Consider the following 24,279-nt stretch of genomic DNA (forward strand, 5'->3'; position numbering starts at 1 on the left):
ATGCTGTCTGAATTTATTAATTTATTTGCCCAATAATTAAATCAGCAAAGAGACATAGCGTACCAAAGCAATATGAGACAGTATGCACAGAAATTGTTGTAGAAAGTTGTTCTTGCATGAAAACATGTGCAAACAAAATAAACAAGTTTGATTTTATTTAGCTTAGTTTTGGCCTGTGGCCTGAAGCTTTAAGTCCTCTCTATTGGAGTTTTTAATGGTTATTGGTGTCATGAGATGCAGGCAGTAGGTTTGATGGGCGATTTACCAGCAGGGGTAAATGCTCTGTTCCTCCAGAGTTTCTCAGGTCTCCTCCAGCGGTAATCGTTTACAGTAAATAATGCTCAGTGTTTAGTGACCGTAATGAGAGAGGAGGGCAGGTGTCGAGTTTCTGCTGCGCTTTTGTCTGTGTCTAAAGCAGATTTTGTGTACCTGGCACAGGTGAACATCATTGACTCATTCTGCTTTAGCCAGCTATTATTCTGAGAAATCAGTCTAATCCTCAACTATATGCGTTTCAGGCCTTCTTAGTGTTCTTTAGGGATGGAATTTATTAACATGTAAATGTAATGATTCTGAATGATTCAGATTCATCTTAAAGATTGGATGAGGTCAGTCAAATGTGTTTGTTTGTTTGAGTGACTGATAACTTGATCATGCTCTTGCATGTTGCATAACCTGTAACTGTGCTTGATTATATGGCTAGATACATTGTATTAAATGCATTTTGCATAGTTTTTACATTCTGTATGTGACCCGCTAATGCAGGGTTTCCCAAACGGGGGTTCAGGAGTTGATTTAAAAACAAAAAAAATTAATTTGCAAAACAAAATAAAAATGTATGATTATTATTAATATTAATTGGAAATGTAAAACAATCACAATTAATCAAAATAAAAAAAATTTAATAATGAGGTTGTTGTTGTTGTTGTTGTTAGTATTTATTTAAACGTAAACTTAAAACAACACAGTTAATCTGCACCATTAATCAAAATTAAATTAATATGAACAATAAATCGAAAGAAAGCTTTTTTAATAATGCAATTATTATTATTAATCTCATTATTGAAATTGTTTTTTCAATTAATTGTGCAGCCTTTTCACATTTAAATAATAATAATATCTCATTAAAAGATTTCAGTTTCATTTCCATAAAAAAAAATTACATTTAATTATAATAATAATAATATTAATGTGTTGTTAAATAATTAAAATATTAGCTTAAAATCTCAGGGGGTACAAAGTAAATATTTTATGAATAAGAGATTCAATGTTTCAAGTCACCTACATGAAGCTAAAGTAAGTCTTTGTAAAACAGCAGATATTCTATAATGTTCTGCTTTTGCCAGTTTTATTTATATAGCACTTTTCGCACTGGATATTGTTTCGAAGCAGCTTTATAAAAATTGCATTAATGATGTTTTAAATCCTGTAAGGTCCTCGTCTAGCAGTCTTTATATTTGTCTTGATTGTGAAAGATGTCACCAGCGTCTCCTATTCCTCAATAGCACGTTTATGCAGAAGAGCCGCAGCGCATGTCGCATTCAGCCGACTGCTACATTTTGTCACGAGGTGCTCACGGCTCGATGCTGTCACACGACGCTGCCAGTGAATCATATCATTGAGTGTGTTCAGGGTTCAGCTGTGTTTAGACCAGACAAACCCTCTGCATTGTGTCTAGAGCTCAGCTGATCATCTATTTCTTCTGGGATTCACATGCATTTCAGAAACGAGCGTGTGTGTGTGTGTGTGATTGCATCTACTGAGGGATTAACACACACACACACACACTGATGCTGGTTGTCTTTTTTAAGCTCTTTATCGCGCTCCTGCTGTGTCCGTCCCAGAGAAACACCCGCACACGTTGAAGATTGCGTAGTTTTTCCAGCCAGTTTCCTGGAAAGAACAAGGCTTTTGAGTGCGTTTTATGCCGAATTATAACATGGATGTGTGTGCATGCAGCGCTCATTTCATCACTGTATATTTTAAAGTGCCCCTATTATGGGTTATGAAAGGTTCATATTTTGGTTTTGGGAGTCCCCAACAACAGGTTGACATGCATGCAAGGTCAAAAAACACTTCAATTGTCTTATAATATGCATTTATTTTTACCTTACTTGCTCAACGACTCCCAAACGATTCGCTCAACGATAAATTTTTTTCAAACCCTACTTTGCGTGACGGTAATCTGCGGTGATTGGTCCGATTGGATCATGCCTGTAATGCCTAATAAAGCAGCGTTTGTGAGGGCAGTGCTGCTTTGTGTACAGTGTTACCGGGGAAACCGCTATTTTTACCGCTCCAAAAGTGGCACCTAGTGGCAAAGAATTAATTTGCATTTTCATTCAAACCAACACAAAAAGACCAACAAGTGGGTGGGCAATAGGGCTGGGTTTTGACACAAATTTCACGATTCTATTCGATTCTCATTCACAAGCTTTCGATTCGATTACTGATTCGATTGGATTCAATATCGATTATTTTGAGTATATATCAGGTACAGTACTTGCCAAATTTTCTCAAGGAAAAAAAATCTCTCAACTAATGCTGTAAAATATACATGAGTCATTTGGTACTACATTACTATAATATTGAAGGTTAAAATTGACTGATTTGTAAGCTATAGCATACAACTGTTAAAATTACACAATGAAGTTTTAAAAATAAAGTTACAATTACATAATAATATTTCTACTTCAATTCGTTTTTGTTTTAATATTTAAATGGTGGCTGTCATAAAAAAATTGATGGATTTATTCAAACATAAATTAAACATAACGGCTTGTAAAGTTATGCTCTTTCTTTTAGCTTACCTTCGGATGTTTAACCATGTTTATTTTGTGCTGAAACTGGTATTAATGTGGAGGAGACGATCAGTTCACGTGCACCTCGCGCTGCTGCGTCTGTTGAACTGAGGCGCTACAGCAATCTGTCACTCCACATTAAACGGAGCCAAAACGGCATTTATTGTTTAAATACTGCAATACAATGGACATAAATTGAAACCTGGGACTTTGTTTCATATTAAAAGCTCCAAAGCACAATGCTTATTGTGATTTATTGGATGGGAAGTGTCCTTCAATGTTCCGTCCATTAACTGAAAACAGACTAGACTAATTGATTCTTGGAATTTAAGAATCAATATCGTTCCGTAAAAAAGAGAATAGATTAATATCGAGATATCCATATTTTTTACCCAGCCCTAGTGGGCAATATGCTAATGTTTCATGTTGACGTCAACATGAAACGGCTTGGGATTTGTTTTAAAAACGACTCGTTTCAATGATTCAGAGTCGACTCTTTCTTTTGAGAGACAATAACTTTATACACGGTGCACTTTCAGATTTAAAACTTTGCAGGATGTTTTCATTCACTTAGAGCTGTGTTACACACTGCATGAAAGGCAATTTAAAAAAATCCATAATAGGGGCACTTTAAAGGTGCACAAAGTGATTTTTGCCAAGCGATGTTGATATTTGAAAGCACCAAAATAAACACGCCCATACCCCAACACGACCTCTCCCCTATTTTGAAATCTCCGCCCCACACATTTATACACAACCATGGCAACGACGATCGCGGAAACAAGTGAAGATGACACACAAGCATATTCAAACAAAAGCCAGTTGTGCGAAACGAAGCAAAATCAACGTTACTCACCTATCAAGAAGAAACAACGCAACCTCGGCGTCCGATTCCAGGCCTTCCTGCTCTTTGAGTTTCTCTCCGCCGCTGGAAAGCGGCTCCGATATTTACGCGGGTCCTACCTCTTACCTGATCGTAACTCTTATTTTTAATGTTTTGTTTCTCTGATATTTTCCTTTTTTATCTGCCATTTCTCTCTATAATCGATCTGCTAATATCCGTCCTGTGCACTCAAACGGAGCGCTCTCTTCTCTCTATCATCACAAGACACGCCCCCTTACTGCTGATTGGCTACAAAGAGCTGCAGATCATTAAATGCTGTGCTTTAAAATCATGTTTTCTGGATTTTACTGAAAATCGTGTTATTCCTCATCCTGCTCCGTGTTCTCCTCCGATGTGCAAATTGAAGGCTGTGAAAACTAATCTAAATGTATGAATGTAGGCTGTTTTATATTATGTGCCCAAAAATATAAACGTGTATACATTATAAAACAAATAAAAACAGTTTTTTGTTTGTTTTTTCGCAGTATGACAGAAGTGGGACATTTGAAATCACCTTAATATAAATGATAATGAAGAAAAACAAAAACTGTTAAAAGATAAGATAGCATAGTGAACCAGGGTTATTATTGTTAACTAAAAAATGTGAAATAAACGTTAACTGAAATAAAATATAAAAATGTACTTATTTTATTTCAGCTAGCTGCCAAGGCAGATTGTATCATTTTCATTTAAAGTTAAAGCGTTAAAATAATATTTAAAAAACATATTAAAGAAACATATAGAGCCACATAAAAAAACTAATAAAAATGATAAAAACACGTTAAATTACTAAAACTTAAAATGAAATGAAATTACAAACGGAATATAAAATTGATACCTTATTCAAAATATTAAAAAAAATAATAATAATAATAATCTAGTCCTGGAAAACACATGGAAAATTAGAGAAAATGTTTTTCTCTTGTTGTTGTGCTGGAAAATTATTATTTTCAAGTTGTTTAGTTAGAATCCACTCACTTGTGACTTAAAAATATTTGAAGGATACATGCTAATGTTTTATTATATTATTTTGATTATTTTAATATCATGTGCATTAATAATGAACTCTAAGTTGTTGTTTTTTTTTGTTTTTTTTTCTCCAAACACTTTTTTTGGTGTGTTTTTTCCTATGGTGTTGAAATGAGTTCCTCAAACTATTTATTTTAATTTATAATTAAGAGCTCAAGTTGTGGCCATAAACTGTACGTCTTTGAAAGATTTCTAGAAACCCTAAACTCAATGTGAACTCATGTAATTTTGCTTTATTTTGTCTCCACAGGTTTCAAGTGCCCCGTCTGCTCCAAGTTTATCTCTTCGGATGAAATGGACCTTCATCTGGTCATGTGCTTGACAAAACCTCGAGTGACGTACAACGGTGAGTGTTTGTGTTTTCCTCTGTGTGTTGCAGTTGCCCTGTAAAGACAGAAAGGCATACACAATGCTGTAATTATCTCTTCTCATGGCATGTTAAGACCTGGCAGATGCGTCTCAGAATCAGGTTTGCTGATTTGTTGCATTGCATTCATGTTCAAACATCTGATTTTCCAGCAGAAACATGCAGTGAAGTGCTTTATTTAGTCACCTGAATCAAAGCTTTGGTGTTTGTGCAGTGAAAATGCTGAGCTTGTGTTTTATGGAGTGTCTAGCAGCTTTAATGTGTTTACCGTGTTTGTTACTGTACTTCAGGTAATTAACGTGTCTCGTGATGATTCGCACAGACATTAGGCAACTCATGTCTGATATTAGGTGACGTAGGTCTGTGCAATAAAAATATTATACCTCTTTATTTCACAGCTTTTTAACGATGTTCAACATTTATATTTGAGCATTTTCTCTAAAAGGACTTTAAAGAGTCTATTTTTTATTTTTTTTTCATTTACTCTAAAGGACTTAAAAGGATGATGATTATTATTAATAATAATAATACATTTAGATTTGTGTATTTCCTCAAATGACTTAAAAGAGTGATATTATTAAATTATTAAAAATTGGCATTTTCTCTAAAAGTGATTTTTATTATTATTAAATTATTATAAAAAACATTTTTATAATATTTTTTTAATTATTATTAAAATGCATTTTCTCTAAAAGTAATATTATAATATTAGTAATATTAATATTATGTATTATAATATTAGCAGTAGTAATATTTAGATTTGTGTATTTCCTCAAAAAGGACGTAAAAGAGTGATATTTGTTTTTGATTAAATTTAATATTTAGTAGTAGTAGTAGTAGTAGTATTAAATTGTATATTTTGTGCATTTCTTCAAAAAACGTAGTGATTTTTTTTTTTTGCATTGTTGTTATTATAAATTTTATTATTATATTTGTGCATTTCATCAAATGACTTAAAAGTGATATTTATTAATAAATTATTATTAAAATTTTGCTATTTCCCTAAAAGTGATTTTTATTATTATTAAATTGTTATTATTATTGTGTGCATTTTCTCTAAAAGTGATTTAGTAGTAGTAATATTTGGATTTTTGTATTTCCTCTAAAATGACTTAAAAGATTAATGTTTTATTATTATTATTTGTCAAGATGAGGAAAGATTGTGAGACTATTTTAATGACATGCTCTTTAGGAAACTTTATGAGCAAATTAAAAATTTTTTGTTGCTTAATTTTATATCACCAGCAAAATGATCGTAAATATTTTACTAACATTTAATTATATCTGCTCTGGCATTTTGAGTGGAATTAGTTTAACGTATTTATTGTGATTTTAGTCGAGCCAGTCTGAGTCTTTGGTGGTTTAGTCCTGGTTTTGCTCTGTCTGTTATGAGTCTGAATCTGAGTGTTTGGATGGATGTCAGTTGCAGTTGTAAATGGGGCTTGTTTATCCAGTTGCATTTAGGAGCATCAGTGCGACTGACCCAATCAGCATATTTGTTCTCGCTCAGGGAAGCCTCAAAGGTTTCTACTTGCTTGTTTTTGCAGCGTTGAGTAATGTATCACAGACATATGTTGATTCCTTGAATGCAATGTTAATCAGAATCCACTCAATGCTCAAAATACTAGAGTTTTGTTCATTGCCGAGTTCTGCAAGCTCACAAATCCTCTCGTTATAACAAACAAAGTGTAGACAGGGTGTAAATAAGAGATTCGTTGTGCAGTGTAGAGAGCTTCATTGATTATAATGCAACTTTGTGAGATCGCGATGAACTGAAGTGAGTGACCGCTTTTAAAGATTATTAAGGGAGTTTGCAAATGTGATATTAAATTAATACAACAGTTCAATAAACAAGAAGTTAATATTAAGTGACGTACATTGTATGACTTTAACAATATTGTCTGATTTTTGCTCTGTTTCGTCAACGAAAATAGTTTCAAATAAAGTTACAGCTGAGCCGCTGCGCATCTTCAAGCAAACAAAGTGGTGTTTCGTTTATGAATGAACGTGTGTTTTTAAATGCGTTTTTACATTTTTAAGTCAATGATTCAATTACCCATTCAAGACGGTCATTTGCTTCGTTCCTGAATGAATCATGAAAGAACATCACCTACAGCTCAACCTGGCAAAGACTGAGCTTCTTGTCTTCCCTGCCACTCCAACTCTACAGCATGATTTCTCCATCCTTTCTAGCAATGCCTAAAACTTGCTATTTCAAACACTTCCTGTGTCTGTTTGCCTCTTTAAGAAGAATCGCTTTATGTACTCCCCAATTGTAAGTCGCTTTGGATAAAAGCGTCTGCAAAATGACTAAATGTAAATGTAAATCAGTCGTTCAAACGAGTCAATTGAATGATTCAGTGATAAAATCAGTGACTTGCCGCCACCTGTTGGCACTTTTATTTTTATTTTTTTAAAGTATCATTTCAGTTATTTAAATCATTTCTATCAAACAATAGTTGTATATTCAAAATTTTATATTTAAAACATTAATCTCACAACATTATGAATTTAAAACATCCATGCCACTTCTGAGCCTCTGTAAATGTCTGTAAGTTTACCTACATGCCACTTTTCTGTTCTTCTGTGCCACCTTTGTAGTGGAAACTAATTTAGTTAATATTGATTTCTTAGCTTATAAATATAGATTTGAATTTGACATATGACATCTAATAAAGTTGCAAAAAAAATGCCATTAAAAAGAATACAAAAAAAATGGCTCTGTAAATCACTTTGAGTTAAATATTACCTTGTAATGGGAAGTAGGGCTGTCAAAATGGCTGAAAAACTACATTAAAATTTTTTACTTAAATATGATCAATATTCAAACTATATTCAAATTTAAAAGGCATAATTTCAGTTAGGGGGAAAAAAAGCTTTTGGCTTCTCTCCTGAGGCCACAAGAGGGCGCATCGAGCAAAATATTACTAATGCACGTTTATTCAAACTCATGCACCACTGATAAGGCTGCCTGACGCACACCTGAATATTCGAAATTCAAATTTTTTTTTTTGACAGTCCTAATGGAAAGGCTTATTTTTGTTATTGATCAGAAGGTGCTCCTGAGTTTTTTCACAGTGCTCCTAAAAAGAAGAGTAAGCGTAGAGCCCTGTGAGTGTGAATTTGTCCCCTCTTTCCATCTGAATTATTTCCTCGTCTTGTTTTTATAGCCCTTTGTCATGTTTTTAGGCATCGTCAGTTTCCATAAACTCAACGGGACAGATATAGGCATCCATGCAGCTGGGAAATGAGCCAAAGCCAGAGACAAAATCTGATCTGAAACAACACCAGATTCCAGCGGTTATAGAGCCGCCGCTGCCACGGGAAAATCAAACGCAGCGTAATCACTGGATCGTTTACAAAGTCACAAAATTACTAAAAGAAAATACATTAACTATGGCTGTCAAATAATTAAAACATTTAATCGAATTAATTGCACAATGTACTGATTAATTCATCTTATTCATCGCCAATTAACTGCACATCAGTTTTGGCTGAGAAATTATCCCAGAAGATCAAGTCATTATTGTGAGAAAAGCATTGAAGAGACATTATAATAAATGGGTATTAATGTGTTTTTTTAAATTGGGTATTGAAATATTACATTATTTTAAAAAAATTAATTGAGTGAGTTGTTGAATTACTCACTCAACCACTTTGTTCAAACAGTTGATTTATTCAGAAACAAAGCGACTGTCTTCATGAAAGAGTCACTGAATCATTGACTCACTCGATTCGTTCGAACATTCTGATTTATTCTAAAATGAAGCAAGTGGCCGTTTTTATGAATGAGTCACTGAATCATTGACTCACTTGATTCATTCAGGAATGTGGATTTATTCAGTAGTGAATCACTGCTATGTGTCAGAAAGGCACAATAGTTCTGCTCTGGCTTTGATTGCAACTATTTTTTGGGGAAAACGGCACTAATTATGGGTGAGGCTCTATAATTTTCTCTTGACACCAGTTTGTGCTTCCTTTCCCTCCAAACTCTGGAGTCGTTTAGTTTTCCATGACTCACTGGTGTTTAATGGTTGGAGGCCGTCTCTGGAGCTCCTGCAGGTCCGCAGATGCCCGGCTGTTGGGTGTGTTTTTGGCTGAGGATGAGAAATGCCCCCTGCCTCATTCTTCCTCTTATTTTGATGACAGCAGCTAATTTTATCTTCGTACATGAACACAACTGCGTTTAAGAGTGTAAAAAAAAAAAGCAGCTCTGAATGAAAATCAATGGCTTTGGTTGTATGAGGATGTCTGTCGCTAAAAATCTCTGTGCATAATAGCTGTATAATAACATTCATCCTTGCGTAATGTTTTCTTAATCACAGGTTTTCTGTTTAGTTAGTTTTAGTATACTGGTAGTAGGTAGTGTACTGAATACCATGCAGTGTTAGCTAGTACTCCATTCCATCCGCAACACATTTAATGTGATGTATTTGATGTAGTTCAAGTGAAACTTGAATATTCAATGATCATAAAAATGGTTATGAATATAAATGGTTAAATTCATATATTTTATATTGTTTTAGTATAATTATATACTAAATTAATATATTAGAAATATTAATATTTAAATAAAATTATTAAAATTGTGTGTTAGTATATATGTAGTTGTGTGTGTGATATATGTTTGATACTGTATATTTATATATATATATATATACAATTTAATATAATTAATATTGCTTTAGTATAATTATATTATACTAAAATAATATCCATGATATTACAAATATTTAAATGTTAAATATATATAATATTAATGTTACTTTGTGTATATTTATGTGTATAATAGCAAAAAAGTACATACTGATGAATTGTGCACTATATAACATCCAGAGCATTTATTAAGAAAGCAAATAGACTTAATGGCAGCTTCTTGAGTTATGTAAGCTTTAGAGAGAGGTGTGTGTGTGTGTCGCTGTGGGGAGTTTGTGAGTGTGTGTGTGAGTTTGTCCAAACACCAGATGCATTGCTTTCCCTGCGGGACCCGTCTCAACACACGGCCTCTGCTGCTGATCTAAGCCAAACACACACACACACACACACACACGTAGAGCACTTGGCAGTGAACATAAAGGCACACATGATGAACAAACTGCTGTAGTGTCTTGACTTCAGCTTTCAGTCATTTGGAAGGAAGCACTAGTCAGACGCTTGCCACATTTATTAAACACACTCTGCAAACTTAATTACTTCATTAAGATTTATTAGTTTAGTTTGATAGATAACAAGAGCCAGTAGATGAGGAACGTCACCTTGGTGAGGATAAAGACGAAAGTGATAAAGGACAGACAGATCAACAGAGAATACGTAGTATTTATTTGCCGAAGTCTACATTTTTTGCCATTTTTTTAAAGTGTCAGAAGCAAAGTATAAATTAACATTTAATATTATAAATTAAAATATTTTAAATAAATTGTAAAGATTTTACATTAGGATTGTCCTATATGTCTTATGAGAAAATCCTAATGTTAAAAATAAACGTGTATTAGCTTTGTAAATGTTTTAAATTAGATTTAGAATGTATATATTTATTAAAGTATCAGCTTCCGGCTTCGCTACCGTTCGGACGTTCTTGCTTACTGCTCTGCGCTTTGCTCCCTATTTCTGTACTTTTCTTTGATTTTTCTAAGATTTTTACTTCAGCAGATCAGCACAGTGCTCAAACAACATATTTTTGGCACAAACACTAAAACAAAAAACTCTCTGGGACTGGAATAATACCACGAAAAAGAAAACTTTTGCCTCCCACTGCAAATAAACTTGCCTTGCCTGCCTTGCCTAAAGTTCTACACTTTTATAATTGGTAATTTATAAAAATAAATATATCTTTATTACATTTATATATTTAAATTCTAAGAAGTAGAACTAATTTTGTATTTATAAATGAGTAAATATAAGAATTGACGTTACATTTAAAGTATATACATAAATAAACACACACATACTTTAAAAGTAATGGCACATTTTTAAAAATTATTTATAAATACAAAATTGGATTAAAATAATTTTAAATTGTATTTTCTATATATTCCTGCAGACGTGCTTCATATGTATGTATGTATGCGTGTGTGTGTATAATTTTTATTTGTATAATATCGAAAAGCCTTTGGTTATATTTATTTATATATTTATACTAAACACACAAATGTGCTTGAATGTTTTACTGAGAGTTAATTTTATATTGCTCGTTGCATCACTAGTCAGAATCGTACACCTCGAGCGTTGCGTTTATACGATGCTGTGTAAAGTTTTAAAAAGTTTTTAAAAGTCTTGACTGCTGTGTTCGCTTTTATTCTGTTGCACTCCAGACGTTTCTGATGGCATGAATGTGTGCAGTGTGACTCTTCTGTCAGCGTGCTGACTCATCTTTGAGCTCCCAGCATTCCCATGATGCTCAGCGGCTGCATGCGCTGGCCTGGTTGCGTTGCTCGGCCCGTGAGCCACATGAAAAAGCAGCGCGGAGAGCAAGCGGATCCCAGCGGTCTGTGCAGCATGCAAACGCTCTGCCCGTGTGACGGGAAATCCCTCAGAGATCAAGAGCGCAGGAAAACAGGCTCGGAGAAGCAGGGCCAAATCGATAAGTGTCCGCTCTCAGTTATCATGAGCACAACGCTCCGTTCAGCTTTAATTGACCGTTCGCAAAGACCCCCCATGAAAAATACATCGCAGAGCAAAGAGGAAACTGACAACACACCGACAGAGCAGGACTCAGCTTTCAAATTTGGTCATTTTTAAAGAAATTCAAACAATAAATACCGTTTTGTGGCTCTTCAATGTGTCGTGACAGATCGCTGCATTGCCTCAGTTCAAACACGTGAACCGATCGTCTTTTCATATGTACTTAAAGCACGAAATGAACATGAATAAACATCAGAACATATCTTATTTCAACCGCGAAATACACCATTTTTCAAGTTTAAGTCCACCGAAGTTAATCTGCTCTCCTTTTCAAAATGTAATTTATTTTTGCATCTTATTTTTCATCAAAATATTTTGTTGAATGCTGCTGTTCATGTAGCTGCCTTTATTAGTTATATTCAGTAATAACTTGATAAGACAAAACAAGCTAAAACAACTGCAAATCAAGCTCTTATTTTCATTCAAACAGGATTCCCACAGTCTTCAAAAACAGATGCACCCAAAAAATAAATAAATAAATACATGTAAAAGAAAAAAAGGTGTAGGATTTACTTTGAAGTAATTTTCACTCCGTAATTGCTAGGAAATCACAAAGAAACAGCAAGTAACACATTGAGTTAAATTTGAAATTTTAAAAAAAGTACAAAGACTGAAATAGTATTTCCTTGTAAAACATATTGCAATAATCTTGCAATTCAATTACAACTTATAGAAAATCATTTTCTCACAGTGTAGTTGAGAAAGCCAAACGAGTGAGATTTCTAGATCTGGAAAAGTCATGGAAATTAATTAAATCTTATAACCTAATGGGCATATTTTAATACATTTTTTTTTAAATATATATATAAATTTTAAATATAATTTTTTGTGCCAAATTTATTTTTTAAAATATTTTATTGGTTAAATATTGTGGGTAAAATATTGGTAACATTTACATTCTCATTTGTTTGCATGAATTAATGCATTAGCTAACAAGAACTAACAATGACCAATATGTGTTTTACAGCATTTATTAATCTATAAGTGCATTTATCAAGCTTGAAGCTCTTTCACGTGTGTTTTATCTGTTGTGAGGTGAATCCTGTGTTTATCTGTAGTTTCTCTGGTCTGTTTACCTGTTCTTTCTGAGCACAATTTCTGAATCTTGTTACGATGGTAACCGGACGGTTTAATCTCCTGCTTAGTGATCCGTCAGACGTGTGTTAATTACCGCACCGGATCTGTAGCGTTCACAGGGTGAAGCAGCTGAATAATCTGCCGCTCGTTTGTTAAGCCGTAGGGAAGAGCGTCACCATGGCTTATCTTTCTCGTAGATACAGACCACAAAAAGAAAAAGGAGAAGAAAATCTGCCAGTGCAGACAGACTCAATGCTGAGGGTTGTTTTTAGTTGCACTTCTCAATCACTTATTTAAAGGCTTCAGCTGATGGATATAATTAGATTTAGAGCTCGACCAACAATGTTTTTTCAGAAACTAATACTGGTGTCTAGAGGCTTACAGATGACTGACTTCATATAATGGAGAATTAAACAGAGCAAAATGTCACTAAAAGTGACAAAAATAGCCCATTTAAAAATGTGTGGGCAAACAATGCCCCTGCTGTGATCATTTTTTGTTCTTATTGCCAAATCTCAAGAAAATTGTCTAGGTCATACCCAAAATCAACAGAAAAAAATATTTGTATGTATTTCATAAAGAAATTTTTCTGTTTTAGAACAGTTATAAATTTTGCCCATTTTTTGTGACATTATTTTCATAATTAATTAAACTTTTGGTAAAATGAACATTTTGCAGATTCTGAAAGGGGGGTGTAAACTTTTGACCTCAACTGTAAATAAGACCAAATGAAAAAATGATGATAAAAAATATTTAAAAATGTATAATAATCATTGTATTTTAGTATATTTACTGTATTACAGTAATACATTATGTTCAATTACCTTTGGGAATAACAGGAATTACAAAAAACACTGGAAAAAGAAAACGCCTGTAATTTTTTCATCAATTGCTTGTTTTCCACAATAGCAAGTCACTTATTCTTAGTATTAAGAATCAATGTCAACTTTTGAACTATTATTTCCTCTTGTGGACTATATGTAAACATCTTTTATGTGAAATATCTTATTCAGGTCAGTACTAAATAAACATGCATTTTGTATGATCCCTCTTATTTTGGTAAAATAATTAACATTCTGCAGATTCTGAAAGGGGATGTAAACTTTTGACCTCAACTGTAATTGAAATATTTTGTATTTGATCAAATGTATTTAATTAAAGTATATTTTATTTTTACTTGGTTTGATTTAATTAAAATAGTTTTAACTGATTTAATAAAAAAAAGGCAGTACAACAATATGTACAATTACTTTATAATTCAAATATTATATTATTGTTTTGCACCACAATGCATCTAATGCATAATTTAAAATGTATTATTATTAAAGAACTTTTTGGGTCGATGTCTTAATGGTCCTATTTTCTTTCATATTTTGCATCATTTTCCTTTTGATTTGAGGTGAATGAGCTGGACAGGTTTCTGCGTCTGCTGGATGTGAGTTGAAGAGCACAGGGTCATTGGATCATAGCATCATCTGTGCAGCGAGGCCAATCAAAGAGTCACAATATTACAATATTAGGCTTCCCTTTCTGACTGAACAAGAGCAAAATAAAGACCCGTTCACACAGTCAGAGACAAACTGACCTGAATTCATCCATTTTCACTGTGAGTTCAGATAACTTTAACTTGATGGAGAAGTTCCTGGTTGTATATGAGACAGCTTTGCTCATGTTCAGGGCAGTTATGGATGGGCTTGTATATGTTGATGTGTGTTTGCGTTTGCAGCACGTGCAGCCTCAGCGTGTGTGTGTTTCATGTTTACGCTGTCTCTCTGAAGGTCACTGATGTCACGAGTCTACATTCCGCCAGTGTCAGAGTCACCGACACCACAGCTGAGCTCCGCTTACACACACACACACACACACACACACACACACTCACTCACTCACACACACTCACTCACTCACTCACTCACTCACTCACTCACTCACTCACTCACTCACACTCACACACACACACACACACACTCTCTCTCTCACGGCATGTCGCCTTCAAGAGTTTCTCAACTGCACCAACAGTCAAAAGTTTAACTGCTTTCATGATCTTACCCTGAAGTCATCTTATTTCTAAGTAAAGTTTGTTTATTTTAATTTTAATGGATTGGTTGTAGCAGTGAAGAAGCATCATCAAGTGTGCATCATGCATGTCCCTCATACACACCGTACAAACTTTTGACTGGTGTTGTGTATGTTATTTATTATACTAGATATTTATTAAATGCATTATGTATTATTATCTTAATTTATTTAATAATAATGATAATAATAATTATTATTATTATTATTATTAAAATGTTTGGGCAAAGAAATCCCCTGAAGTGATTTTTATTTATTTATTCATTTATTTACTGGCAAATCACATGAAAACTAATCACAAAATGAAAACAAAAAATGTAACAGATTATGTATTTCAAATATAATTTAAACTGTCCATTTAGATGTTTTAAATGTACAAAAAGATCTTCTTTTTGTAATTCCTATTTTTTCAGAGGTAATTAAACACCATTTTTATTGATGATTTTATGATTTTTATATTTTGAATGATTATTTTATTGTATTTTATTTTATTTTGCACAAGTTAAAGGCAGTACACACAAAAAAAAATTCATCCCTCTGAGAAAAAGTTTTTCTAATTTATAATTTAAAGTTTGCAGCTAAATGTTCTTAAGTTTTATGAAAGCTATGTTTTAATGAAGCCATTTTTCTTTTAGATTTTGCATCATTTTCCTTTTGATTTTGGGTGAATATGACCCAGACACATAATTGACAGGTTTAATGAGCTTCACCTCAACTTATATATTTAAGAAGTATAATTATAAATTATACAAAATATAATTTCATATTAATTTATTTTGACTCTGATGTGAAATATGACTGTTTTAATGAAGCCATTTTTCTTTTTAGATTTTGCATCATTTTCCTTTTGATTTTGGGTGAATATGACCCAGACACATAATTGACAGGTTTAATGAGCTTCACCTCAACTTATATATTTAAGAAGTATAATTAAAAATTATACAAAATATAATTTCATATTAATTTATTTTGACTCTGGTGTGAAATATGAGCCAGATTTGTGACTGACAGGAGAGATTCACTCAGTCTGTCCAGCTCTGCTCTTGGTTTGCGTGTTTTCCATGTGTTCCCGGATCTGGAAGGTTCCCAGTGGGAATTGTACCCTGCGCACATGCGGTCAGTCGCTCAGAGTCCATGCGCCGCTGTCATCTGCCGTCTCCTGTGACCCGACCGCAGCGGGAAGCTTCATCTGATATTACGTAACAGTTAATGGCTGTGTTTATTTTAGCCAGCGAGTGTCGCAGATGTCACGGCCTCGCGCTTTAACGACATTCACAGCCCTGTTACGCATCCCTGCAGATTACTCAGCAAAACAGCCTTAATATCACCAGAATACTGCGGTTCAGTACAGAACTGACACAAGAATACATGCAGCATTTTCATCTCATTTGAATCTAATTTAAATATGAAAATAATATATAAGAATAGTATTTGTTTTCTTGTGAACTGCTTTTCCCAAACCAAAAAAAAAGCTCAGAAAGACAATGCATTTGTTATGTTTAACTTTTTCCTTCAGATATTTCTCCTGAAGTTTCTTAGTGGAAATAAAAGCGGACCCAAATGATTCAATAGTTGTCATTCGGTGACCTGTGGAGAAATGTTGAGTTCATATTGAGACTTCTGAGATTCAAAGTCTGCTATCAGAAATCAGTTTGGGATCTCTTCTGAAATGCATGCAAGGTTGGGGTTTCCACAGTAACAATTCATAGCTTTCAGTCACGTGACCGGCTCGAAGACCTGGAGGGCAAAACATGAAAACATCAAAAACACTGCAGCGCAAGCCTGTCAATTTTCCATCTGTTTCCAAGCCACAAATATTTAGATCACATCTCAAAAGAATAAGATATGTGAACAAAATGCAAGTTTTGGCCATTAGCAATCCATATTAAGCACTCGCCGCAGTATTTCAGTCACTAAACAGCGCGACAAAATGTTGTAAAAAAACACTTAAAATGCCTTAATGTATTTAAAACAATGATATTAAAAGATCAAATTGAAATGAAATAATGTGTGACAAAATATTAATTGCTGCAGTCTATTTAAAAGTGTTTAATTAATTTGAATGAATTATTAAACATTTTAAAATATATGTATTTAAAATAAAATATATTTAATACAGCAATTTTTAATATTAAAATTATGAAAAAGTGGTTTGAATGATTCAATGATTTACTCATAAATACTTCACTTGTTTCATTATGGGATTATTCTGCATGTTTGAACAAATCTCTTGAATCAATGATTCAGTGATAAATAACATTGTCGCCACCTAGTGGAGAAACAATGCAATCGACACAAACATTATTTGAAGCACCAATTACTTTCAAATGCCTGAATTTGCTCTATTTTGAACGCAACCATAGACATCAATGTTTATATCTGAACTATAAACTTTCATCCCAGTATTTCTGTGATAATATGAGTGACTGTAAGACAGAAATAATACTGTGTGGTTGAAAAGACTTGTTTGTGAACTGTTTCTTACCTAAACATAATAATAGCTCTTTGTGTCAGCAGCAGCACAAACACAGATTTGAATGTTCCGGTATGAGTTTTTTAAAGGTTTAATAGACACGGGTGAATCGTTGTCATTTAGAAATGAGATTGCGTGGGTGTTTGAATCGAGATTGCGATCTTTTAATGATTAATTGGCAGCTCTATTTCAGTGTTTTCTTTTTAATGGTTTTCTATGGGAAACGATTTAATGGGAAACTGCGCATTGCATTTATATTCTAGGTTCATCTGCTTGCCTGAACACAGTATGCATCATCAGTAAGGTGTGTACTGAATTTCGCCTTTTAATGTCAGCGTTTTACTACATTAATGCAAACTGCATAAAAATAACTGGCGGTCAGTGAAGCAAAGCCTAGTTTTGCCCTCCAGGTGGGCGTTGGGTGTGAGGTCATGTGAAAAAAAACTATCAGTAAGTAATCTTTATGAAGGCAGCATCAATTCACACGCTGTACATTTAAGAGTTCAGGACATCACTGTCCTGATAGATGAGCTTTAGCACGGCTCCGTATAACGTTACGACTCTAATCCGGTCGGGATTTGTGTCGGATCACTTCGGTTTGATGTTTATACCTGTGTAAATCCCACCCACTGAAGTCCTGTGAACTCTAATGGGAAATCTCTGCTGTTTTACAAGTCATATTAGCATAACATGATGATCATTTCCAGTTAGAGTATTAAGATCTGTGTTTGCTAAGCTAACCCTCGAGACTCGAGCATTGATATTGATGATGCATTTTATTTCTTTCCCCCATGAGTGTTTTCAGGAAGCGCCTGGTTATTGAAATCAGTGTTTGTTTGTTTAGGAGAAATGGATATTCATGAATGTGGGTCTCTTGAGGGTTTAAGCACAAATTGTTCCATTTCCTCAAGTTTATTTGCTTTGCTCTGAAAAAGCAGAGCGAATGTAATGCCCCACTGAGAGTGTTTCGTGTCACATGTCTTTGTAGCCTTTGCTCAGTTTCTAGTCTTTAAGGAACATTGATTCTCCGTCAATCACTGAAACGCAGAGGGAAGCAGCAGTGATGCACAGACACCACAGTTCATGTTAGATATCTCTCATTCATCTGATCGATTCAAGAAACTGTGCTGTTCATGCGCTGGTGCTTATGATTCATGATGCAGCAGGAAACCGACCGCAGGAGACTCAAAAACTAACTTTTTAAATTGGTACAGCATCTTAAGCAAGCATGGCATGAAGTGCAACACAACAGCCAAAGTCTGTCTGTTTGTGCATGTAAACCAGCAATTAAAACCAGGTCTGATATTTTCTGAAAATTAGTGTTTCTTAAAGTGCCCCTATTATGGGTTATGAAAGGTTCATATTTTGGTTTTGGGAGCCCCCAACAACAGGTTGACATGTATGCAAGGTCAAAAAACACTTTCATTGTCTTATAATATGCATTTATTTAACCTTTCTTGCTCAACGACTCCCAAACGATTCGCTCAACAATTCATTTATCCAAACCCCTCCTTTGCGTGACGCTAATCTGCGGCGATTGGCCGATTTCATTTCATCTCACCTGTAATGCCTGATAAAGCAGCGTTTGTGAGCGCAGTGCTGCTTTGTGTACAGCGTTACCGGGGAAACCGCTATTTTACCGCTCCAAAAGCGACACCTAGTGGCAAAGAATGAATGTGCATTTTCATTCAGACCAACGCGAAAAGACCAACAAGTGGATGGGCAATATGCTAATGTTTCATGTTCCTGTCAACATGAAACGGCTTGGGATTTGTTTTAAAAACGACTCGTTTCAATGATTCAGTCGACTCTTTCTTTTGAGAGACAATAACTTTATACACGGTGCACTTTCAGATTTTAAACTTTGCAGGATGTGTTCTTTCACTTAGAGCTGTGTTACACACTGCATGAAAGGTAATTTTCAAAAATCCAAAATAGGGGCACTTTAACAGATTTTAGAGTGTTGTGTGGTCGTCATGGTGTTGTGTGGTCATTATGGTGGGTTGCCAGGGTGGTGTTATGTGGTTATTAGGTGCTGTGGTTGGTTGCCAGGGTGTTATGTGGTCGTCAGTGTGTTATGAATGCTTGCTAGGTGTTGCTATTGGTTGCCAGGGTCTTGTGTGGTTGCCAGGGTGTTAAGTGGTCGTTAGAGTGCTGTGGATCGTTGCCAGGGTTTTGTGTGGTCGTTAGGGTGTTGTGGGTGATTGCCATGGTTGTTGGGGTGTTGTGGTTGGTTGCCAGGGTGTTATGTGGTCGTTAGGGTGTTGTGAATTAGGGCTGAACGATTAATTGAAATCCAACCGAAATTGCGATTTGGCTTGATTTCTGCTCATCTCTACAAGCGCTGTGAGTTTATAACGTGCATCTGATTAAGCAACACACTTCTTTCAACGCGGAAGTAAGCCTATGGGCGAGACTTCTGGTTAATTAGCCACTATAGGTAAATAATGAGAAGAATAACAACATGCAGTAAACTGTAAAACTGTTTGCACTACAAACCAGTGTGTTCATAATTAAGATAATACGTTAAAATAATATGGTAAGACACACCAATTTTCAATATCAAGCAGCAAAATGAACAGTTTTGTACAGCTAAAAATAGCTGGACGCGGATGAGACCGGAAGCTAGACCCATAGAATTTACAAATGGCCACGCCCATTATTAATTACTGCAAGAAAAAGGTGGATAACATAATTTTACTCCAAAACATCAGTCAAGTGTTTTAAAACAACTTCATTTTCTGATCTGATGTGGCTTCTTATTACAGAATAAAAATATATTCTATACTGCAATAAAGGCTATGTTGATTAGCATTGCTTTATAAATTGGCTTTATTATGAAAATACGTTTCTAGCTGCTTTTAATTCAGTCACAGCAATAGCTAGATACCTTTGCCCATATTAGGGATTTCCTGGAACGTCATGAGTTCTATTACTTCTGTGATGCATTTGTACAGTTTCTGCGCGAGGGCGCCCTCTGGCGTCCAGTATGAATGAAACAGACATTTTATGTGTTTAGCACTCAGTCCTATAAATAGGCCATAAATAGGAAAAATAAATCTTCTCTCTAAAGAAAAACATATGATAATCCATGTTTTTCTCCAGTGTATAGAAGTGTACAGGATTTTTTTTTCTTTCCCCACAGTGGATGTATAAAAGGCTCATATTTCATGTTAAAGACATGGAATCCATTTTTGATTTTACATACCTCCTGATAAAAATTAAGAAATTACTGTCAGATTTTTATCATAACAGTTTCGTATGATGTACAGCTATTCTGTAAAACAATCGTTTTCTGTAAAATAAAATTAGTATTGTTATTATCTTATCATGAATTTTTATCTAATTATTATACTGTTATTTTTTTTATGAATTTGTTTTAAAAAATCGCATTTAAATCGCAAATCGCAATTTTAAACAGAAAAATCGCAATTAGATTTTTTCTCCAAATCGTGCAGCCCTATTGTGAATGGTTGTAATGTGGTTGTTGGGGTATTGTGGGTGGTTGGGAATTTAATTTCAACTTAAATATACCACAACCTAAACTTGCCTCAAACTTTAGCTCTGTAACTGTTCCTTCAGTTAATGCAGATCTAGCTTATAAAGCACAGTCACTCATCTCATGAATATTCAGCAGTGTGAATGATAGGCTCCTCCCACTGCAGGGCCATCAGTGTTTGTGTATATCCTCATATGATTCGTGTGAAGGGCCGCAGGTGTCTGTTCACCTCTCTCTGCCAACAAACACCAGACTTACTGAACTCAAGATATTCGCTCTTACCTTTGCCACCTTCATACACAGCCACTTCTCACCATCCAATTAATTCACTACATGAAACTACATTTTTCTTGAACAGTCTTTTTCTCATTGAACATCTCGTTGCATGCTGAAATGCATGAGTTGAACTCTGTTGTTCTTGCATGTAAACAGCAGCTCCTGCATTTCTGGAACGAGTCAGAGAAAAATAGATCTTCAGCGCCACCTTCTGCTCATTTATAAAAGATACTTTTGCTTCCACAGGTTGGGCTTCATCCATGAAACACGTATCACGGTTTCCACAAAAATATTGGGCAGCACAACTGTTTTCAACATAGATAATCAGAAATGTTTCTTGAGCAGCAAATCAGCATATTAGAATGATTTCTGAAGGAACATGTGACACTGAAGACTGGAGTAATGATGCTGAAAATTCAGCTGCGCATAAGAGCAATAAATTACATTTTTGAAATTGTAATATTTTACAATATTACTGTTTTTACTGTATTCTTTTTATCAAATAAATGTAGCTTTGGTGAGCAGAAGAGACTTAAAAATCATGTTTCCAAACGTATGATCAACTTTTATTTTATTTTTCATTCATTTATTCATTCTAGTACCTCTAAATTTTTTCATCAGCTAGTAATGGCTCTTCATGAGTATAATCACTATAAAAGGATTTTTTGAAAGAAAACAAATAATAATTTCCTTTTCCAGTAATCACATACGACTGAAAACATGCAAGTTCTTTGCAAATCCTGATTCATGAATTACCCACAACCGCTCCAGTTTTTTTCAGACTTGGACTCTGACTGATTTGGGTTGTTTTTCGTTGTGTTTTCTCAGAGGACGTCTTGGCAAAGGACGCAGGAGAATGTGCAATATGTCTGGAGGAGCTGGTGCAGGGAGACACCATCGCACGCCTGCCCTGCCTCTGCATCTATCACAAAGGGTAAAGCTGCTCGTGTGTGTGTGTGTGTGTGTGTGAGAGACGTGAGTCTGTTCTATTACAGTAATTCTGCTTTTCCTCTAGCTGTATTGATGAGTGGTTTGAAGTGAACCGATCGTGTCCTGAACATCCTTCAGATTAACAACGCCTCGCGCACCTTTACACAGGTAACACACATTCACAAACCTGAAGCATGAGAATTCATATGTGACCCTGGACCACAAAACCAGTCATAAGGGTCAATTTTTCGAAATTGACATTTATACAACATTTGAAAGCTGAATAAACAAGCTTTCCATTGATGTATGATTTGTTAGAATAAGACAATATTTGGCCGAGATACAACTATTTGAAAATCTGGAATCTGAGGGTGCAAAAAAAATCTAAATATTAAGAAAATCATCTTTAAAGTTGTCCAAATGAAGTTCTTAGCAATGCATATTACTAATCAAAAATGAAGTTTTGATATATTTACGGTAGGAAATTTACAAAATATCTTCATGGAACATGATCTTTACTTAATATCCTAATGATTTTTGGCATAAACGAAAAATGGATAATTTTGACCCATACAATGTATTTTTGGCTATTGCTACAAATATACCCCAGCGACTTAACACTGGTTTTGTGCTCCAGGGTCACATATGCATATATTAGTGACTTATTACAGATCTAATACACTTTTGTGGCATTTAAATGCATGTGTTTTTAAATCAAAATTGACATCTTTTTTTTAAATAAACGGGGTCTTTTTGTAAATCCTCAGCACACGTTAAATAAATTGTTAGTATAATGTCTCATAGAGGTTAAATGCATTGCAGATGCTGTTGTTTTATATCATGGTAATATTACATTTCATGATATTACACTTTTGAAAAAAAAAATGGTACTACACAAATTAGGGATGCTCATTTCGGTTAATTTTCCTGACCAACAACTGCTGCTCGTTATCCAAACATTAACCGTTAACTGATAAAATTAGAATAATAAATTAGTATTTAAAAAAAAAAAAAAGAATGGACAAGCATCTGTGATGATACATTAAAAATACAAACAAATATTATATTTTAATGTGCATACAGAGCACCAACAAAACCTGGATTCACACATCCTCAAATTATCACGCACCAGCAGCGCTTCTGAGAACCGAGAAAAACAGAATAAAATAATATAAATAAAAAAAGAATAAAATAAATAGGCCTATAGCTATATCAAATAAATAATTAACAAATTAAGATGACAAAACTAAAACACACTGAATCCTGTTATGCGCTTTGAAGAACGGCATAGTCGTTTTCCCGTCAGACATTAAAATATATAGCAGGCCTGCCTCAGTGTACGTGTCTATTTTTATTTTATTTTTTTAAGTAACATGTCGACATACGGATAGACTGGAGTGCTGCCTGCTAACTGTTAGACCCACAGCAAAAACACCATCACAAAAATCCCGTCTATTTACGGTTCGGGACTATTCATCCACTGGTCATATGTTTCTATTCACGGCGTGTTTGCAGCAGCGTTGAGCAATACAGCCAATCACAGACACATCTGTTGACTTCACGAACGCAATCCACTCTCCACCCAAAATGCTAATGTTCTGTGAAGTTCTACATGTTCGCGAATTCTCTTTATTAAAACAAAGAAAGTGTAGACATGATGTAAATAAGAGATTAAAGGGATAGTTCACCCAAAAATGAAATTTCTGTCATTAATTACTCACCCTCATGTCGTTTCAAACCTGTCAGACCTTCGTTCATCTTCGGAACACAAATTAAGATTTTTTTTATATCTGAGAGCTGTCTGACCCTGCATAGACAGCAACGCAACTGAAATGTTCCCAAGTCCAGAAACGTAGCAAAGAGATCGGTAAGAGAGGGGTTCAACCGTAATTTTACGAAGCTACGAGAATACTTTTTGTGCGCAAAAGAAAAAAAAATCGACTTTATTCAACAATTTGTCTCCTCCGCATCACCCTGTAGCGCCATTTTGGAGAATATCAGCGATGTAAACAGCGTATGCTGTTCTGTGTCAGCTGCGTCACACGGATACGCTGTTTTCGTTCAGATCAAATCACAACAACGTAGGAAACAGATCCGGCATGACGCAGCTGACAGAGAACAGCATACGTTGTTTACATCCAGCGGATATTCTCCAAAATGGCGCTACAGGGTGATGCGGAGGAGACG

General features: G+C 34.6%; 1 protein-coding gene across 2 annotated transcripts in view; it reads left to right on the forward strand.

Annotated features, from left to right (window-relative positions):
• znrf2b (zinc and ring finger 2b) overlaps window positions 1-24,279 on the forward strand; it is a 60,234-nt gene that overhangs the window by 33,241 nt on the left and 2,714 nt on the right. For both annotated transcript variants that reach the window (XM_016520065.1, XM_016520064.1), the window contains exons 2-4: window positions 4,964-5,059; window positions 21,991-22,096; window positions 22,178-22,260. In XM_016520065.1, the coding sequence (XP_016375551.1) occupies window positions 4,964-5,059; window positions 21,991-22,096; window positions 22,178-22,235 (260 nt within the window). In that variant the 3' untranslated portion in view covers window positions 22,236-22,260. The remainder of the gene's footprint in view (window positions 1-4,963; window positions 5,060-21,990; window positions 22,097-22,177; window positions 22,261-24,279) is intronic.

Source organism: Sinocyclocheilus rhinocerous, unplaced genomic scaffold, assembly GCF_001515625.1.
Source record: "Sinocyclocheilus rhinocerous isolate Xijiao unplaced genomic scaffold, SAMN03320098_v1.1 scaffold4194, whole genome shotgun sequence".
In the NCBI taxonomy this organism is placed as follows: Eukaryota; Metazoa; Chordata; class Actinopteri; order Cypriniformes; family Cyprinidae; genus Sinocyclocheilus; species Sinocyclocheilus rhinocerous.